A 21,568-nucleotide genomic window follows, 5' to 3' on the forward strand; every position below is an offset into this window, starting at 1 on the left:
ACAATTCCTTTGTGCCATCATGTAATACCAAGCTGATATCCCATCCAACCTACAGCAGTATTGGCATTTAAATTCTGCAATATCCTAAGTACCTCAAATTCATTAACTTCAATTCTCATATCATTATTGCTACATCAGACACAGAAATATCCTCACTTTATCTTCTGTATTCTTTCCATTATCTTCCCATGACTTTTGTTTAGCTACTTTTGCACATAGCTTTCTTACATTTTTCTCTGTATTCTTTAATGGCAAATACCGACTTACTTGATGTTTCTTCTTTTGCAGGACTGCCTCTTTAACTTGAGTCTTTCATGACATTCATTTGTCTTTCCTTGCAGATTCTGTGTTTCCCTTGTTCAGTCATTCAGTGTTTTTTTCCCTTTTTTTTCCTTTTCCCTGTGGACATCTAAAGTTTGGTTCTTGTTTTTTAATTGAAGACTATCACTTTTTCTCAAATAAGACAAGAAAAATTGTGTAATTAAAAGGTGGATGTAGGGTAGTGCAAACCTGGTGTGTATACTTAGCTGCTGATTGTCACTCATGCTTTGAGTTTAATGGAAGAAACAGTTGTCTAAAGATAATATATTAGTATTACTTAATTATTAAGTTAATATTTTATCTTAAACTATACTAGCTCTGCCACTGAAGTTAATCTTCTCCAAAATCCATTTTTAACCATTCTTACTCCCATAACAAAATCAACAAGAAAACTCCTGACCCCAAACTTACTCCCCTCCCAAAAAAATCAAGTTACTGTTCCATCCATATGTTGACATCTCTGGAAAAAAAAAAAGTTAGGAATTCTTAAGAGAGAACATTTAAATCCTTTAATAAAAAATTTGGTCATCCTTAATTACCACTTTTTGTGGTTACCACCCATGAAAGGTTATTAGTAAACCTATAGTACATTTGTACTGTGGATGGGTAAGGATCTCCCCCCCCCCATTTTTATCATTTTATATTTATATATTTATTTTTTTACCAAATGATCCTCTTCATATTTTATTATCACAGCATTTAGGGATCCTCTATACTTGCAAATTGGCTTACTTTATCAAATTAAATTACTTTCAACCTCCATCTTGATGAATATAAAAAATGCATTCAGTGTCTACACTACAGCCATTCTGGCATTGCAGATCACGCCATTACTTCAGGCACTGTGGGGAAAAATGTACATTTGTAGCTGCTTTTAATAAAATAGCTACAGGTTTAGATTTAAGTTGAAACTATAGTTTGAAGGATAGCACAGCTATATCAGAACTTGACTAGGAATGAAAAAAAAATAAGAAAAACAAAACTAAAAGAAAAACATATTGAGTATTAGTATCTAAAATGTTAAATCACTGGCCTGAAAAAAAAATTAATTGATAATGATACATTAAAATATAATAGAATAAGTACAAGAATATATATATCAAACAGAATACTTTATTTAAAACTAAGAAAAGGGGAGGGGCAGGATTACATATTTCCAGGCCTAGCACAAATATTTGCTGGCCTGGTGAGCTGTGTTGTTAGTGTATCCACTTTCCTAATAACAGGCACAGGCAGCAGTTTGAAATCCTTTTATTGGAGGCCTGAAGTCGCTTGAAAAAGTAATATATGGTCTCTAGATAAAATAAATAAATGCTATATAACTGGAGCGTTGGGTGAGGTCAAGTGATGTCCATCCCACAGCAGCCCAGGACCTCATTACATGCCTACAGGAAGAATGGCCCAAAATTCCCATTGATTGCTATATTACTTGTGGAAAGTCCATCTTAAACTTAAGGAAAAAGATCCTTAAGGTACTATAGGTTTACAACCTTTCATTAGTGGGAGTCACATAAATTCTTACTGTATGTAGCCAAGAGGAAAGGAAACCAAAACTAGAAGTTTGAGTTACAAAATATATATATACACAGGTAACCCTCGTATAACGCGGTCCTTACACAACATGGTCTACAAGTTGTAGTAACCCTTGTTCAACGCGGTTTCGATATAAGACGATCTACAAACTGTAGTCACCTTTTATCTTTTCCTATATTTTTCACTGCGCGACTTAAAAATCAAATTTTATCTTCGTTAAATTTGTGTCTGCCCGTATCACGCATGTTGTTATAAGTGGCGAATTTATATTAGGGGAAATACCCTCTAGCAGCATGTACGTCAATTGTTTACCATATAAAGTGTTTATTGTTGAAAATTTTTTTCATTTTCTGCCAGGAAAGCGCATTAAAAATCATAAGCCTGTTAACCTCAAGCTGTGCACTTTATTTTCTGGTGAGTTACATACAACATGTAATGCTTTTTTTATGTAAAAAATATTTTTATAGTAATGGCCACTAAAACTGCAATGAAAGGGAAAAACCAACATTGAAAAGAAAATTAATTTCTCTCGAAGAAAATATTAAAATCTTGGATCAGTTGAAAAATGGAGAAAATCAGGAGATGTTGCAAGGACTTTGAATTTAAATGAATCAACAATTTGAACAATCAAACAAAATGAACATTAAATCCAAGAAAATGTTATGGTTTGTCAACAGTAAGTGCAAAGCGCGTTGCTCGTGTATGCAATATTCTAATGGAAAAATGGAGAAATCTCTAATGATTTGGATAGAAGATTCCAAAAGAAAATTCCTTTGGATGGAAATCTTATTAAACAAAAAGCTCTCAAAGTTTATAAAGATTTAAAAGAACTTGACCAAGATTCATCATCCAAATGGTGGGGAAAGGTCTGCTGAAGATGCTGATTATGATGAATCCGTTAAAGAATTTAGCAGAAGGATTGGACTTGGCAAGAAAGTTAAGAAGTTATTTTATGGATAATGATCCCTCAGTGGAGCGCTCCGAATAATTCACGAAACAATTGGATATTTGTTTAGCTTCAGTATTATGAACTTAATAAAAAATTGCAGCATAGTGGCAAGCAAGGTTTTATTAACTTCTTGATAACTAAACCAGCCGAAGTATTCAAATGATGTCCAAGAGATTTCAAGTGATGACTACGTCCAGCCACTCATAAATAAAGAACATCTATGAAATGTTATTTATGAAGATAGTGATGAAGATTAAAATATGCACTTTTATTCTGCATAAAACATTTATGCATTATGTGCAATGAAGTCTACGTAGAATTTGTAATTTTTATAATTTTATACTATGTATTTGTTTCATAGTTTATATTTTCTTAACTTAGATGAATTACTTGAGTTAAATAAAAAATATTTTTTTGTTTGATATTTCATTGTTGTTCATATAATTAAAAAAAAAAAAAAAAAAAAAACGACTTTGGAACCAAACCGTACTTTTTCTATGTGATCTGAGTCTCGCATAATGCGGCATTTCTATGGAACCTAACGTCCACGTTATATGAGGGTTACCTTTATTTTTATGATATATTATTTTAGTTTTTATGATAACTCTCACACATGAAAGGGTCACTACAGTGTCGTGTAAGTAGATATATAAATTAAATAAAATAGATAAATAAAAAGGAATATGGATGAGGCACATCCAGAAACTAAGTTCTGATCATGCATTCCAGTGACAGGAGGCCTGTACAGTGATGTTGCAGGATTCAAGTATACAACTGACATATTGTTAGTTCTCAGGCAGTATTTTTAAGTTCACTATCATGTCATAAAATTAATAAGATAAGAAAACCAAAAATCCAGTTATATGAGATACAGTTAGTGGTAAAATTTATGGATGCCAAAAATGTTCATCTAAATGAAATTTATTGGAATTAACTGTTAATTTTTAGGGAAAGACAACGTGTACTATTATATTAATTAAAATCTTTAATTAATACTTCCTATATTTCGATAATGTTACATTACCATCTTCAGGGAACATAAAAATATAATGATATGTGCATGCAGGGACTAACACTGAACAAATATGGCTGAAGTCGGTCCTAGAGTCCTAAAAGGTGCCCCCTAGTGGGCTAAATTGGGTCTTGGCTGTTGGGCTGATGTTCTAAGAATGCAAGCTTCCCATATTTGGGGCAGTCTCATGCATCCAAATTTGTTGAGGTTTGGGGAGTTTTTAGAGCTGAGGCCGATTCTAGGAATAATCTATCATATTTAAATTTGCTGCGGTGTAGTAAAGTGGCTTTCTTCAAGCGTATTTTGTGGCAGGTGTCCAAAGCATGGTCACCAAGTACTGAGTGGCTATATTGGTGGAAATGGATATAATCCTTATGTTCAGATATCCTGATATTAGCTGTCCTGCCTGTTTGCCCATAGTAAGACGGTTTGCAACTACAAGGGACCTGGTATACTCTAGGTAGGTCTAGGGGAAGTGGCTATTCCTTGGGGGAGCTGATAAGAGATGCCAATTTTTTTATATGGTTTGTAACAAGCTGTCAAGTCATATTTTTTTAAGATTTTTGTTAACTTTTCAGAAGTACCCGGAATATAAAGAATGATGATAGATTTAGAGTAGTCCTTGTTATGGAGGAGGGGGGGGGGGGTTGAGGTTGATTGGGTTTAATATTTTTTGGACCAAAACAAGCCTTAAAATACAAGCCATTAGGAAAAAGAAAACTGGGATGTCCTCTTAAACGATTCAATGATGACTTCTAAGGCTGGAACAGGCCATGCTAGGCCTAAATCCTTGATATGCATGATGATGATGACGATGAATATTTTTTGGATTTTATGGGGGTTGTAGCCATTGGCTACAAAGGTGTTAAGAATATGGTTAAGTTCAGTGGTAAGGGCATTGTTATCTGAACTGATTAATTTTGCAGTGTTATATAAGGTTTTTATAATCCCATATTGTTGGGAGGGGGCGGGGGCGATTTCTAGTGAATGTATCTACCTGTATGTGTAGGTTTTCTGTAAACAGAGAAAGCCAGGGATCCATCAGGCTGGCGTGTAATCAGAGTGTTTAGGAAAGAGAGATTGTTATTGTTTTCTTTTTCCATGGTAAACTGGATCCTGGGGTGTTGATTGTTTAAGTGATAAGAAGTTGTGGAGTCCAAGCCATTCAGCCAAATAGCAAACACATCATCTACAAAGTGTAGCCAAACAGTAGGTTTAAGTGGAGCTGAGTTTAAGGCTTTTTCTACAAAGGTCTCCATAAAGAAGTTGGCCAGAGGTGGAGAGAGTGGAGAACCCATGGCTGTCCTCTCTATTTCTTTATAGAATTTTCCCTGCCAAATGAAATAGCCTGAGTTCATGGTGAACTGAAATAGGGTTAAGATATCGGGAAGAAATTTGTCTTGGATGAGGTCCAAATTATCTTTGAATGGGACATTGGTGAATAACAAGGAGACATCAAAACTGACCATTATGTCAGTGTGTTCGAGTGAGACTTTTTTTATACTGACTTTAAAGTGGGCAGAATTTTTTGTGTGTGAAGGTGTGTTGCCAGTATATTGTGTGAGCACTTTGGCTAAATGTTTGGCTAATTTGTATGTGGGGGAATCAATGCCATCCACAATGGAACGTAATGGCACATTTGATTTATGGATTTTTGAAAGTCCATATATTCTGGGGGGTTTAGAGTTAAAAGGTTTTAGTTTGTTAGTCATTTCCACAGGCCAAGAAGTAACCTTCTTAAGGAGCCTATGGAGTATTCTGATTTGGGAGCTGGTGGCATCATATTCTATCGGGAGGTAAGTAGATTGATCTAATAGTAAAGAGGAAAGCTTACCTATGTAGTCAGTTTTGTTTAGAAACTACCGTGGCATTTCCCTTGTCCGCTTTAGTAATTATTATTTTACTGTTAATTTTTATTTCCTGTAGAGCTCTTTGAATTCTTCTTTCGATAGGTTGCTTTTTGGAGGTTTAGCTTGAGTAAGAATACCGGCTACATCTACTCTGATATTGTTGGCAATATGGTTGGGAAGGTAGTGGATACCACATTCTACCTGAATCAGTATTTCTTCAGAAGGTATTTTTTTCGGTGCTGCGGCGAAGTTGTGGCCTAGGGAGAGTGTGCTGATTGCTTCAGGCTTCAAGGTAAGGGATGACAGGTTTACTACTGTGTTGAGAGGTAGTTGAGGTTTGCAAGCTGAGTTCTTTTTTAAACTTTCGAATTTTTTGATGTGCTTACATCTTACTTTTTGGAATTCCTTTCTGATGAAGAAGGTTACTTCTTGGACTGTGGAAATGACTAACAAACTAAAATCTTTTAACTCTAAACCCCCCAGAATATATGAACTTTCAAAAATCCATAAATAGAATGTGCCATTACGTTCCATTGTGGATGGCATTGATTCCCCATATACAAATTAGCCAGACATTTATCCAAAGTGCTCACACAATATACTGGCAACACACCTTCACACACAAAAAATTCAGCCCACTTTAAAGCCAGTATAGAAAACCTCTCATTCCAACACACTGACATAATGGTCAGTTTTCATGTCTCCTCGTTATTCACCAATGTCCCATTCAAAGTTACTTTGGACTTCATCTAAGAGAAATTTCTCCCGATATCTCAGCCCTATTTCAGTTCACCATGAACTCGGGCTATTTCATTTGGCAGGGAAAATTCTATAAACAAATAGAGGGGACAACCATGGGTTCTCCACTCTCTCCACCTCTGGCCAACTTCTTTATGGAGACCTTTGAAGAAAAAGCCTTAAACTCAGCTTCACTTAAACCTACTGTTTGGCTGCGCTATTTGGCCACATGGCTTGGATACACCACGACTTCTTATCACACTTAAACAATCAACACCCCAGGATCCAGTTTACCATGGAAAAAGAAAACAATAACAATTTCTCTTTCCTAGACACTTTGATTACACGCGAGTCTGATGGATCCCCGGCTTTCTCTGTTTACAGAAAACTTGCACATACAGGTAGACTAAACATTCACTAGCAATCGCCCCTTCCAACAATATGGGATTATAAAAACCCTATATAACAGGACAAAATTAATCAGTTCAGATAACAATGCCCTTATCACTGAACTTAACCATATTCTTAACACCTTCGTAGCCAATGGCTACAACCCCCATAAAATCCAAAAAATATTAAAACTAATTAACCTCAACCCCCCCCCCCCCCTCCCATAACAGGGACTACTCTAAATCTATCATCATTTTTTATATTCCGGGTACGTCTGAAAAGTTAACAAAAATCCTAAAAAAAATATGATTTGACAACTTGTTACAAACCATATAAAAAAATTGGCATCTGTTATCTGCTCCCCCAAAGAATAGCCACTTCCCCTAGACCTATCTGGAGTATACCAGGTCCCTTGTAGCTGCAAACTGTCTTACTACGGGCAAACAGGCAGGACAGCTAATATCAGGATATCTGAACATAAGGATTATCTGTTTCCACTAATACAGCCACTCAGGACTTGCTGATCATGCTTTGGACCCCCAATAAAATACGCTGGAAGAAAGCCACCTTACTACACCGCAGCAAGTTTAAATATGAGAGATTATTCCTAGAATCAGCCTCAGCTCTAAAAAAAACTCCCCAAACCTCAACAAATTTGGATGCATGAGACTGCCACAAATATGGGAAGCTTGCATTCTTAGAACATCAACCCAACAGCCAAGACTACTACCCAATTTAGCCCAATAGGCACCTTTTAGGATTCTAGGACCTACTTCAGTTGTTGTCTTCAGCCATATTTGTTCAGTGTTAGTGCCTGCCTGCACGTATCATTATTTTTTATATTCCCTGAAGATGGTAATGTAACATTATCGAAATATAGATAGTATTAATTAATGTTTTTTAATTAATATAATCGTACCTGTTGCCTTTCCCTAAAAATTAACAGTTAATTTGCCAATAAATTTTAAGTGAACATTTTTGGCATCCATTAATTTTACCACTGACTATCTCATAACTGGATTTTTGTTTTTCTTATCTTACTAATTTTATGACATGATAGTGAACTTAAAAATAGCCTGAGAACTGACAATATATCAGTTGTATACTTGACTCCTGCAAGATCACTGTACAGGCCTCCTGTCACTGGAATGTATGATCAGAACTTAGAGTCTGGATGTGCCTCATCCATATTCCTTTTTATTTATCAATTTTATTTTATTTATATATACCTACACATGACACTGTAACATTATCGAAATTATGGAAGTGTTGATTAGTTTTTTAATTAATATGATAGTATATTTTGTCTTTCTCTAAAAATGATCAGTTATGTATCATGCACATGTAAGTTTATCTACAAGAATAACAATATTGGTAAATTAGTACTGAAGTATGGAAAAAATTGCAATGAGGATGGAATCATGAGATGTCATAGGATGTTCAGAGGAAGGATGAATGTGCATGATAAAAACCGAACTGACTGCTGCTCACTGCTAATCTGCTTGACAAGGTGAATGAAAAGATTCAAGAAAACAGAAAATTCACAATTTCTGAGTTGAGTACAATTTATTACATTTCTCATTCCTTACCTACACAAAATAGTGGAACACTGGCAGTATTACATATTATCTGCAAGATAGGTGCCAACAATGCTTGCTGATTATCACAAAATAAAACACATATATTAAACTTTTTGAAAGATAATCATAAACAAAATGGCAAATTTTTGAACCATTCTGGGACATGAGATGAAATCTGTATTTCTCATGTGACACTAGAGAGTAAGCAGCAATCGATGCAGTGGCAGCATAGTGGATTTCCAATTGCAAAGAAATTTAAGCATATGCCTCCAGGAAAATTACTTGTATCCTGTTTAGGGACAGATTATAGTGTTTTGCTCATTAACTTTATCTCAACGAACAACTATAAACACAGTCTTTATTGTAAGATCCTATAAAACGGCAGTCTGTTCATAACAAAAAACATTTCCTCAGCTCTGGAGCTGTTTTGATTCATGACAGTGCACAATCCCATGCTGCTGTTCCTTTGTCCAGGCTATGTAATTTGAGTCTCAGAACAGAGAAGATTCCACAGGAATGGAAAGAATGTATGATAATTCTATTGCTCAAAGGTGACAGTGACTGATATATCTAACTATTGACCAAGCAGTATCTCTAGAGTGATTGTGAAGATTTTAGAGAAGTCAGTAAGGACTAATATACAGAAAACTCGTATTAAGAAGCCATACTTTGGAATGAACAGTTTAGGTTTACTAATGGATTGTCACATCTGAGCAATTTGCTTATATTTTGTAATAATGTTATGGCTGAGTTGAATAAAGGGAATTGATACACTGATACTGTTGGATTTTGCTGAGGCATTTGATAGGATACCACATGAAAGACTGTTGCATAAACTGTAGAATATGGGATTGGAATGTTGATTATTGGGTTGGATAGGTATAGAAAGTGGTATATTAGAGATGCTAATCTGGCAGACCTAAAGTGACCAGTAGTTTGCCCCAGGGATCATTCCTTGGACCATTGTTGTTTAATCTATATATTGGTGATATTGAAAAGCACCTGCAGGAGATCTTCAGTTATTTATTGATGATGATGCAAAGATAGACAAGGCAATCAGAGATGCTACTGATATACAGCATTTAACAGTAGCATCTTTGATTGCCTTGTCATGAATATGCTTTGAATATGCTGGAGGTGTGGGCAAACAATAATGGATGTCAATTCAGTGTTATAGTTCGCCCACCATTTGTAGGTCCCTGCTTTGCATCTTTCCAAGAATAGTCGATTCATGCTGAAGGGGAGAAAGAAATGAAGGACGTCCGAATTGGTCGCCAACACGCGAAATCACATGCTTTATAGGTAAACTTTTCCAACTGTTATACAAGCAACATAGTTAACTACAATAATCATAAAAGAGAAGTTAATTTTCCGACCGGTAATAATAAACAACTCATCCCACAATACGGACTGATTACCCTATTATCGGAATGGATTCTCCTTTTTCTGAGATGCACAGAAGTGTCGAAGGATATCTAATCGGTGGGCGAACTATAGTAAGTGTAAAGTTATGCACTTTGGCATGATGAGATATTCATTTGCATATTATATTGGTGGGATTATGTTTGGAGTAAGTGACGTTCCTAGAGATCTTGAAATTGTAGTGGACAGGAATGGGAAGTTCAAGGGCCATATAGCAAAAATTGCAAACACACTCCAGAAGATAATTACACTGCTGAAACGAACATTGACATGTAAAAATATGGAAGTCATTTTGCGTCTTTACAAAGCCTTGATATGACTGAACCTGGACTACTGTGTGCAGATTTGGTCTATCTTTGCATCATCAACAAATAATTCAAGATCTGTCAGGTCCTTTTTTTGGGTTTGGAGGGGATAAAGAAGCTGTGGAAAAAGTGCAAAGGAGAGTTAAAGATAATATTGGGATTATTAAATGTTGATAATGAGGATAAATTGATAAATTTATCAATTGATAAATTATGAGGATAAACTTTTGAGAGGGCATAATAGAATATCAGTTGATAAAATTTTATATTATATGGAAGCTGGGAGAAGACAAGGAGACATCTGTGGAAGTTAAGTTTGTGTATGATTTGTATGATTAAGAAAGAGGTGAGAGCTAGATTTTTCTCTCATAGAACTGTTAGTGAGTGGAACAGTTTCCCTGCTGAAGTAGTCAATGCATGTAATGTGAATGAGTTTAAGAGATGGTATGACAGCTGGTGAGAGTGACATATAGCCTCCATTGATGAGTACTTGACTCCCTATAGGTCTAATAATAATAATATTACGTCAAGCTATACTGGCTTGAGTTAGCTGGAGCGACATCAGAATTCTACTGCCTGCTAATAGTTGTTGCATATGAGCATTTCTTCATGCTTATATTTTTATCCAGCCTGTTATAAGCTTTGTATAATTTGGGAATGGTTCATGAGGATAATGGTGACTTGAACTTGCTTCAATGGTTTCTCAGTCCATTTCTGCATCTGTGAGAGTTGAGGTGAAATATGCTGCTGGTAGGGTTTTGGTTGGGTTTGATTGTCATTATATTTGTTAATTGTGTATTTTCAGGATGAAAAACCTGACTTTCAAAAGTTCCCTGTATCCTAGACATGATTCAGACCTATGTTTTACAGTTTAACAGTGATCTGAGCAGTTAAATCTGAATCAAAAATAGAAGATGCTGCAAGTTTCACAGTCTGGTATCTTTATGTGATGCTTTTGGCACCCTGTGGAATCTTTGAAGGATTGCTGCTTGCTTTAGTAATGAATATCTAGTAAACTGACCACTCAGAATATATCTCGTCGTTACTCTATTAGTCAAAAAAAAAAAAAAAGCACCATTCTTTCAAGTTAATATTTGGACCCTTTCATTATTAAAATTGGCACATTTCTATTATGAACACAGTATATTACTTTTCATGCAGTTCATACACAGGTTTATTGCTTTTATCATTTGTAGCAGCTTTTTGGATGTAACAATTATAAACAAGTTCTCTTTATATCTGTTTATTTGTTATATTCCTACTGTAATCATGAATTTTTAATAAAATAGCTTTAATTGTCAAGATTAGTAGCATGCCGCTTGTGAATGCCATTAACATTTATTAATCTTATATTACTCTTGATTTTCTACTAGTTTTTCTGTAGTTATGTATGCTGAAGATAATTTTTCTTACTTTTAGTGAATGATGCAGAACTGAAGCGGCTAAAAATTGCATTTGAACGCGTTTCCAACCTGAATGGTATCATAACAAGACAAGCCTTCATCAAAGAGGTTTTAGGAGAATTCGTACCATTGAAATTAGCTGAGGTAATGTATAAAATATAAGTATTTAGATTTTATTTATAACAGCTATGCTGTTTTCTTACTTTTTATGCTATAAGTCATGGGAGACACTCCTTTCAATTGCAGGAAATTAGATGTAATTATGCAACTACAAAATTTTGTGACCTTTTACAGTAGATCACTGGTTCATTAGGAAGTAATTTCAGTCTTTCATACTTAAACAATAAGTGCATAGAGTTAAGTATTTACAGCATTTCATAGGGGAATAATATATATTAGAGGTAGCATTTGTACATACTATGCATGCTCAGTGATGTTTCCATGTTTGGCAGTAGGGATGAAATAGAACTTTGTAGGTGTACTGGAATATTCAGAAATATTGACTGACAGCAGCTGGTGATACTTGAAAACGCTGGTTACTTCCAAACATTTATGATGTTTGGAAATGACAGCATAAAAAATCATGTTTCCCTAGTACAAAAATCCACATTATTAGTCATGCCACGTTAAGCAAGCCCCTGTGGCCTAATGGATAAAGCATCAGTCTCCTAAACCGGAGATTGCGGGTTCGAGTCCTGCCAGGGGTAGCAGTTCTTTTTCTTTTAAGCGCCTCCGTAGTGCAATTGGAAGAACGACGATACTTTGTGCTCTTCGATTGGAAAAGGCCTAAGTTCGATTCTCGTCATGACGGGAGGAATCTTTATGTGGACTTTTTCAATTGAAGGTGAGTTAGCTGATCTCATACGGAGGTAGCAGGGTTTTTTTTCTCCCGTAAACTCGGATTTTTCATCCCACATACAGACAAATCGGCCCTTCAGAACACACGCAGTTTACAGACAAAAAATACGAGCTGTGGTGGTTGTGGGCAGTAGATGGCATTGATGTAGGCGCTTGGTAGCAGAGGTTCTGTGTAGTAGTAGAGAGGGAGAGTTGTACAGGGTGTCCTCCCGCGATGAGTCTTCGGACTCCTTGGAGGTATCACAAATAATAAAAATAATATCTGTTTATTACTGAGATTTTTGTTTAAATAATACAGTATATTGTTGGGAAGGAAAATTATGGGATTGTTTGTGAATAAATACAAGACAGTTTTGTGTCTGCAAGAAAGAGTACCATTAAGTAATTATGTTGCTAAGGTGTAGAGAGGGCAGACTTTATTTATATATATATATATATATATATATATATATATATATATTTTATTTTATAATCTAAATTAAATTCTGAGATGTTGCTGTTGAAGTGATGGAGAAAAGTGATTAATATGTTTGGGACATGCAGCCAAATACAGAGCATCAGACAGCCATCTTAATGTGATGGCTGTCTTGAGACTAGCAGTGCTAAGAGCATTTTCTTTAAAATGCTTCATATAGAAATTGCCTCAGGGGATGATTGAAAGGGGATTAGTCCCCTGGTAATGACTTCTATCTATACCTTTTTCCCCAAGAAAAGTAGCACCATTGAATGGCATAATTGTAGAGATATGGGGATGATATATTGTACATTATACCTGACAAGAAATTATACTGTTTTAATCTTTTACCCAAACATAAGCAAACAATGTTTGTGCATTAGGTATCTCCATGACTTGTTTATTTGTACATAGAGACTGTTGACTTCATTTGCCTCAGTATCTTATAATGCAAAAACATTATAGGAAAAGGTCACTATCCAGACCGATTTTGACCTTTATTGATGTCTCTGGAGATAAATCTAGGAAGGCTGCAAGGTTAAATCATTTCAGATGCCATATTTTTCCCATAGAAGTAGACTGGTTGTGAGGGTTCTTCGTGTTCTAACTTTGTTTTTATTTTTAGACTTTTTTTTATTATACTACATGTTATTTCCTCGACATGTTTCACTGTCAGTATGACTGACAGCTTCAGGAGGTTGCTTAACATAAGTAAAAACCAACAAAAAAAAGAAACTAAACATCTCCCAGCAGTCACTGTTTTTCAAGGCCATAAACTCCTCTCTTGTTCCTGATACTTTTGGCATTAGTATATAGAAACTGCAGCATCTCTTTAGGCCCCCACCCACCTTTACTTCTTGAATTAATTATCCTATTCAATATTTTTACTTGAGAGACTAGATTCTGCACTGGGTCATTCTCATACTCACTCATCTCATGCCTTCAGCAAATTCAACTGCTTCCACCTAATTTCTTAAGTTTTCTTGAATTTGAGCTTTAACATGCTTGATGAACAAAGCCCTCTCTAGATGCAACTAACACCAAAACCATTTAGGTGCAGTCCATCAACGTTATACAAATCCTTCTTTCCGTCAAACACAGATCAACAAATCCTGTATCGTTCATTCTTCACACCTATGTATTGATTCATTTGCTACCAATGCTCTCTTGCTTGGTTTGCCTCTATCATAGCAAGACAGGAAACCTGGTCTTCACTTTTCTCACTCTTCAGTTTTGCTTCTTCTTACAACTCCTTTACTTCTCCCTCATGGAATACTTCTTGCCTCTCAAATCATTTGTGCCAACCAAGACAGTTCTTTTGCTTTACCTTTTGCCATCCACATGGTGTGACTAATAAAGGTGGATTTTTGTACTAGGGAAACATGATTTTTTACACTTTCATTAAGTACTCACCTGATCATTGTCTCCATATGTAACTTACTCCTCATTTCAGACAATCTGATTCTTTCTCTTCTCAGTCCTGCTAATCTCTTGCTGCTTCTGCAATTTCTCATATTTGCTCATTGTCCTGTCCTGTAAAGGATAACATTCAAGCACACTATTTAATAAAGTGGTTTCCTATTGCCTGCCTTCTCCAGTTGTATTCTGGGTCTGTAGATGTGTATTCACAGGACCTGTTTGCCTGTTTTGAGGTTTGAAAAAGCTGAGTTTCTGGGAGGAAAAACCCTCCACCTCTGTATGAGACTGGCTAACTCACCTTTGATTGAAAAAGTCCTAAAAAAGGTTCCATCATAGGTAGATTCAAACATAGGTCTTTCCAACCAAGCTCCATTGAAACCAACTGAGCTAAGGAGGCTTCACTTTTTTTTTTTCTTGTCTTGTGTATTAAACAAAAAGAAACTGAACATATGAACAGTTTAGTTTGAAAGGTATTTGCATTTGAAATACAGATCCTATTTTTGGAAACGGAGTGTATGTACATCAGCCAATCTGGCTCTGTCAGTTGAGATGAAGTATGGCATTTAGATCTGTATTAAAAATTTAAACGAGCCACTTCAGTTTTGATTCATGTTAGATGGTAATAATAGTATGGAATTGTATAAAATCACATTTAAAAAAAAAATGTCTATATAATAACTAAGCAAAGAAACATTGGTTGACTTCTTAACTTAAAGTTTCAAGCATAAAAGGTTTATAAGAATATAGCTGCTAGCTAGAGAGAGAGAGAGAGAGAGAGTTGCCTAGTGCTGCCCATTCACATTATTTCTAATCTTTAAAGGTACTTGTGGCATGACTATAAAGCAAAAAAAATTACATAATAACCACAGTAATCAACTTTAATGAAGTTTGTTACTGTGGTATCATGTAATTTTGTTGTTTCACCTTACTTTTGATTAAGACTTCTGCTCGCATTGGAATTGGTATATCTCATAAGAGACAAGGCAGAAATACCACAGGAAACCTCTCAGTTAGTGCCAAAATCATAATTATAGAAGATAAAATTAAAAAGCTTCATTTATCATAAAAAATTATTAAAAGAAAGGATAAAATAATTATCTTATATTTTATAGTCCGGTTATGAAACCAATGCTTTGCCTTGGGGAGAAAAAGCTATTACTTTTTTAAAGGCTTGGGGAAAAAAAAGAAAAGAATCCAACCTATGATGGTATTGGAGTTGCCTTCAAATTGTATTCTTTGAGAACCTAAAAAGACTTTCAGGCTCATTCTTCTATAATCATGATTTACACACAGAATATCAGTTCATTTATTAAAAAATGCAACTTTCAGCAGTATTAAGAATGTTTCGCCATCTCTGATGAGAAACTAGTGATTAAAAACAGTTCACAGACCACTGAATTCTTTAATCAAAAGTACTGATAAAAAGGCATATACGTGATGTAAATATAGAATATATATCTGGATAAAATTCATCTTTTTAGTGGTATGTTACCAAGGCATCTTATAGCCATAGTTTATTGCATGACAAACATTATTTTATAACTTGGCTATAAAACAATAGTGACTTCAGTCCTTATAAATTGTTTTTTTTTTCCAAATGATTCATGTTAATAACATATCCTGAGTAGTTCAGAATATCTTATTATTAGTACTTAAATAAATGTAACAGTGCCTTCCATTTGCTGTACTGTAACTTGTAGATGAAATAGTTAAGCTTCAGTTTGTGGAAACAAAAAGCTTTTTAGAGAAATCTCACCCGATTTGTCTGAGATTAATTAACTTAGACTTGCTTGAAAAAGGATAAGCATGAATAGGCATGAAAACACCTTTATATGATTCTCTGATCGTATCCATGTTTTTTTGGTCTAGTTTCTTATTTTCAAAGTGAAATGAAGTAAACTAGTACATGGAGTTTGATTTCAGTTTTTTCATTCAAATTGGCTGAACACATCTAGTTTTTTATATACTGACATTGCTTATATATTATTATTATAAATATAATAATATAATATAGTATATCCATTATATAATGCCAGTTACGGATATAGACCATATTGATCTGTTCCAGTCTCATTATCCATCTAATATCCTCTTTTGAGGTTTAGCCAGCCTTCTCTTTCCAGTTGGTTTATATTTTATTAATTGTTTAGGATATCGGGTGTTGGTCATTTGGTTTACATGTTCTGTCCAGTTTTGCTTGTAATTGTTTAGTTTTTTTTTTCTTTTTATTTCTTTCTTTTCTTTTTTTTTTGTCTAATAATGTGTATTTTGCAGTTCTTCTCATGCATCTCATTTCACTTGTATTTATTCTTAGTTTATTTTGTTTGTTTATTGCCCAAATTTCGCTGCCATATAATAATGTAGGGACTGCTTTAGTATTGTATATTTTCAAGCACGTTTCTTTTTGTACGATATTTGGATTGAGTGTTCTATTTATCAGGCCTATAACCTGTAAAAATTTTGAAATTTTTAATTTTCTCGTTTTCTCCTTCATGTGATATTTCACATCCAAGATAATTGAAAGTATTTATCTGTTCTATTATTTTATTATTAATAACTATTTTACTTCTAACTGGAGTTTGTCCACAAAATGCCATTATTTTAGTTTTATTTATGGAAATTTTCATTCCAAACTGTTCTGCTATAATGTTTAAACTATATATTGCTCTTTGTGAATTGTCTTCTTTATCTGATGATATTACCTGATCACCTGCAAATAATAGCATATTTATTTTGTTATTCTGGGAAATTTCTGTACCTAGATTATTTAAGGTGTTCCACTGTATTAATATTTCATTAGTCTAAATATTAAAAAGTGTTCAAGACAGAGGACATCCCTGTCTTACTCTTTGGTTTATAGATTATTTTTCAGACATTTTTTCATTTATTTTTATTTCATTATTATATATATATTCAATATTGCATGTAGTAAAATGGTATATTTGTTCTTTGTAATATATCAAACAGTGTACACCTAAACCTCTTTTTGTGCGAATTTTTTTTACGCGAATTGGGATATCAAAAATAATTTTTTTTACGCGATTTTTATTCACTTTTACGCGACCAACCTAAAGTCTAAGTTAGGAAAAAATCCGTAATTCTACAAAATTCTCAGAATTTTGTAGAATTGCATTCTCATTTCAATTAAGAAAATTCTAAATTCTTACGAATTTCATTTATTGGAAATTCCCCGAATTACATAACTGACTGCACATAAAAAAACGGCTCTTATCAGTTTGAATTTGGTGTTTGAGTAGACAACACAATTACCGCATTTTTTGTATTCGCATTTTTTAAGTGAAATCAAAATAAAAATCGTGTTATAAAATTAATAATTTTGCCAAGAAATAACAAATGGTAAGCTATATGTAATTTTCAAACTTTCATTTCATTAACTGAAGATATTAATCCAGCCCTCACATGATGTTGTCGATAACCAAAAAAAAAAAAAGGAAAGCCGTTTCCTTGGATATAAAAATTCAAATTTTAGATCGTCTTCAAACTGGGGAAGGTGCGATGGCTGTGGGTAAGCATTTTGGAGTCCGTGAATCAACTGTCAGATATATAAAGAAAAATGAAGAGGCTATTAGAAAAGCGGTATGTTCTGGTACAAAATTGAGTGCGAAATTGTCATCATACACAAGAGATGTTGTTCTAGTAAAGGCCGAAAAAGCTTTAGTGATGTGGATAGAAGATAATGTACAAAAAAGAATGCCAGTTGGCAGAAATTCCATCAAGCAATCAGCATTGAGATTTTATGAACAGATTAAAAAACTGCAGCCAGATACTTCATCTCAATCGAGGAAAAAATATGAATTTCATGCAAGCAATGGTTGGCTGGCTAAGTTTATTAAAAGTAAAATATAAAAATTTCATCGGCTTCTGCTGATGAAACAGCTGCTCAAGCATTTCCACAAAAACTTGCTAAAATAATTGAAGATGGAGGTTACACTCATGAACAAGTTTGGAATATGGATGAAACCGGCATTTTCTGGAAAAAAATGCCAAACAGAACTTGCGTATCAAAAATGCAAAAAACTGTTGGTGGGTTCAAAGCAGCAAAGGATCGCATAACACTCCTATTTTGTTCGAACGCTTTAGGAGATCGGATGTTAAAACCAGTACTCATAAATTGATCATTAAGACCACGGCCAGTGAAAGGCGTAGATTTTCAAAAATTGCCAGTTCATTGGATGGCCAACAAAAAAGCTTGGGTAATCATTGATATTTTCACTGAGTGGTTCCACAAACATTTTGTGCCAGAAGTTAGACGCTATTTGAATGACAAGGGTCTCGAATTTAAAGTGCTTTTGATTCTTGATAATGCACCCGGTCATCCTGCCATAGAACACCCAAATGTGCAATTTTTTTTTCTGCCGCCCAATACCACATCATTGCTACAACCTCTAGATCAGGGTATAATTGCGACTTTTAAAACATATTATGTCAGATGAACATTTCAGTACGTTTCGAACAAGCTAAATTACGATGAAACACTCAGTTATGGATATGTGGAAAAATTTTCAATTATGGATTGTATTGATCAGGTTCGATTATCATTATCTGAATTGAGACCAGAAACTATGAATGCATGTTGGAAAGCTATTTGGCCTGCATGTGTTAAAGAGAATGCTCCTGTTCCCTTCAATCATACTGCAGAATTCCCCAGTATAATAAGTTTGGCATGTGAAATTGGCAGAGAAGGATTCGATTATCTTACGTCGGCAGATATCGAAGAATTGTTAATTGATAAACCTCTTAGCGAAGACGAAATAGTGGAGATTGTTTCTGAGACTCCTGAAAGCAAAGAAGATAATGATCCAGATAATCCTACTTTTACCGCTGATATTATTAAAGAAGGTCTTAAACTGGCCAGTAATTTAGGCAATTATTTTGCCTGACATGATCCAAATGAAGAACGTGCTGGGAAGTTTTCACATGAGCTTAAGTTGTTAATGTCTTCATATAGAGAATTATATTGTGACTTATCTAAAGCATCAACACAGCGATTAATAACTGAGTTCATGCCTAAAACTACTGAAACAACCAGTGGTATTTTTGTTCAAGACATGACAAGAAGAATTCCACAAGTTGAGGTGGAAGTCGATGACGATAATGCCATATCTAGTAGTTCTAGTGATATTACAGTCTCACGAAAACTAAAGCTTTCACGTTTATTGTCAGAAACTGATAGCTAATAACAATTTTTTTTATAGAATCCTTAGCAAACAACTGAAATGAATGCTTTTTTTAAAGTTATTAAAATTTATTATGTATGTGTGTTCTCCATGAAATGTAAATAAAAATCTTATGAGCCTAACGAATTTAATGTTTTTTTTTTTTTTTTCATTATTTTGTTTATATTTCAGGTTTGGAACCAATCTTCACTTTTTGTATGGAGTCAGTAGTTCTTTTTATGCAAATTCTATTTACGTGTAATTTTTAGGAACGTATCTATCGCGTAAAAAGAGTATATCTTTTTACTTTGTCAAACGCTTTTTCGTAATCTATAAACAAAAGATAAGTTTCTAAATTAAATTCTCTTCTTTTTTCTATAAGTAGTTTTACATAAAAAGCTGCATTCATTATAGAGCATCCTTTTCTAAATTCATTTATCTGTTGGACAGATACTAAACAGTTGTTTATACAGGGCAGATTCCTGTAGAAGACCTGTGACTGATAGTAGCATGCTACAGAGCTCTGTACTTGGCCACTACTATTTAAGTTGCTCATTAATGACATAGGAAATGATTTAAGGGGAAATATTTAGTTGTTGGTGCAAAATTAGATAATACAGCAATAGTCAAAAAAAAATTATTGATATTTTACAGAATGATTTAAATAGACTGGGAGTATGGACAAAGAATTGATGTCAATTTAATGTGGCAAAGTGTGAGGTTATGCATTTAGAACTGAAAAAATTACCAGCTGAATTCCATGTTGATGGAATTGCATTCCAGGAAGTTGATGAAGCCAGGGATTTGGGGAGGGATGTTGGTGGATATGGAGTTGAATTTCAGAGGACAGTTGTGCAATAGCCTCCATAGCTCAGTCAGTATAGATGAAGCCCTTTGGTGTTGGAAAGACCTGGGTTCAATTCCCATCAGTGACATGTGGAACCTTTATCTGGTCTCTTTCAACTAAAGGTGAGTTAGCTGGCCTTATACGGAGGTGAGGAGTTCTTTCTCTTGGAAACTCGGGTTTTTCGTTCCCCATAACAGGCAAACCGGTCCCATGAACACACATGGATTATGGTCGTGAATATGTCCCAGCCATATGCTGGTCTCAAGCCCGGATAAAATAGGGAGGTTGGGTAAAGCAACGGTGAACTACCCTGTAAAAATCTCACCAGTAATACTTTGGGCAAAGCCTACAAAGTCACCTGTAGTCGGAAACAACCGAAAGGGAAAAATCAGTCAGTTGTAATATTGCAAAAGTGTCTAAAACAGCTCATAGTATTACTTGGTTATTGAATAACATCCTGACATGCAGATAAACAGGGTTATTATTCCTCTTTATAAGGTTTTGATAAGGCCTTATCTAGATTACCGCACACAGATCTAATATTTTTTCGTTAAGTATTCTACTATATATTGGAATATATTAGCGCAATTGGAAGAAAGACGGTACATTGCGCCCTTCGATTGGAATAGGCCTAAGTTCAATTCTCGTCGCGACGGGAGGAATCTTTATCTGGACGATTTCAATCGAAGGTGAGTTAGCCGATCTCATACGGAGGTAGCAGGATTTTTTCTCCCGGAAACTCGGGTTTTTCATCCTGCATACAGACAAATCAGCCCTTCAGAACACACGCAATTTACAGACAAAAAATGCTAGTTGTGGTAGTGGTGGAGGTGGGCGGTAGATGGCATTGATGGAGATGATTCGTAGTAGAGGTTCGGTGTACTGGTTGAGACAGTTGTAGGTGTCCTCCCGATTAGTCTTTGGACGCCTTGGAGGTGTCACAAATAATAATAATAATAATAATAATATGTAGCATGTATTCAGTGAACTAATACCTTTGTAATTAGCGGGTTTTGTTTTATCTCCCTTTTTAAATATAGGTATTACTATACTTGTATTCCATTCTATTGGTATTTGTTCATTTATATATATTTTATTCAGAAATTTTAATGATCTCTGATGTTTTTTCCTGCAAATTTTTATAGTTAGGAGTTTATCCCATCTTATCCTGCTGATTTACCATTTTTTATTTTACTTAGGTTGTCCTTTAATTCTTTCATTGTTATTATATCATTTTAAGCATTTAGTAAATTTTTGGTATAATTTTTTATATTTTTTTTTATGTTAGTATTAACTGTTCAAAGATTTGT

General features: G+C 34.6%; 1 protein-coding gene across 2 annotated transcripts in view; it reads left to right on the plus strand.

The window, feature by feature from the left end:
* Usp32 (Ubiquitin specific protease 32) overlaps window positions 1–21,568 on the plus strand; it is an 808,142-nt gene that overhangs the window by 62,000 nt on the left and 724,574 nt on the right. For both annotated transcript variants that reach the window (XM_090413901.1, XM_090413902.1), the window contains exon 2: window positions 11,520–11,647. In XM_090413901.1, coding sequence (XP_090270027.1) covers window positions 11,520–11,647 — 128 coding nt within the window. The remainder of the gene's footprint in view (window positions 1–11,519; window positions 11,648–21,568) is intronic.

The sequence above is a fragment of the Typopeltis vanoorti genome, chromosome 24 (assembly GCF_054136105.1).
Source record: "Typopeltis vanoorti isolate ZY-2024b chromosome 24, IOZ_Tvanoo_1.0, whole genome shotgun sequence".
NCBI lineage: Eukaryota > Metazoa > Arthropoda > Arachnida > Uropygi > Thelyphonidae > Typopeltis > Typopeltis vanoorti.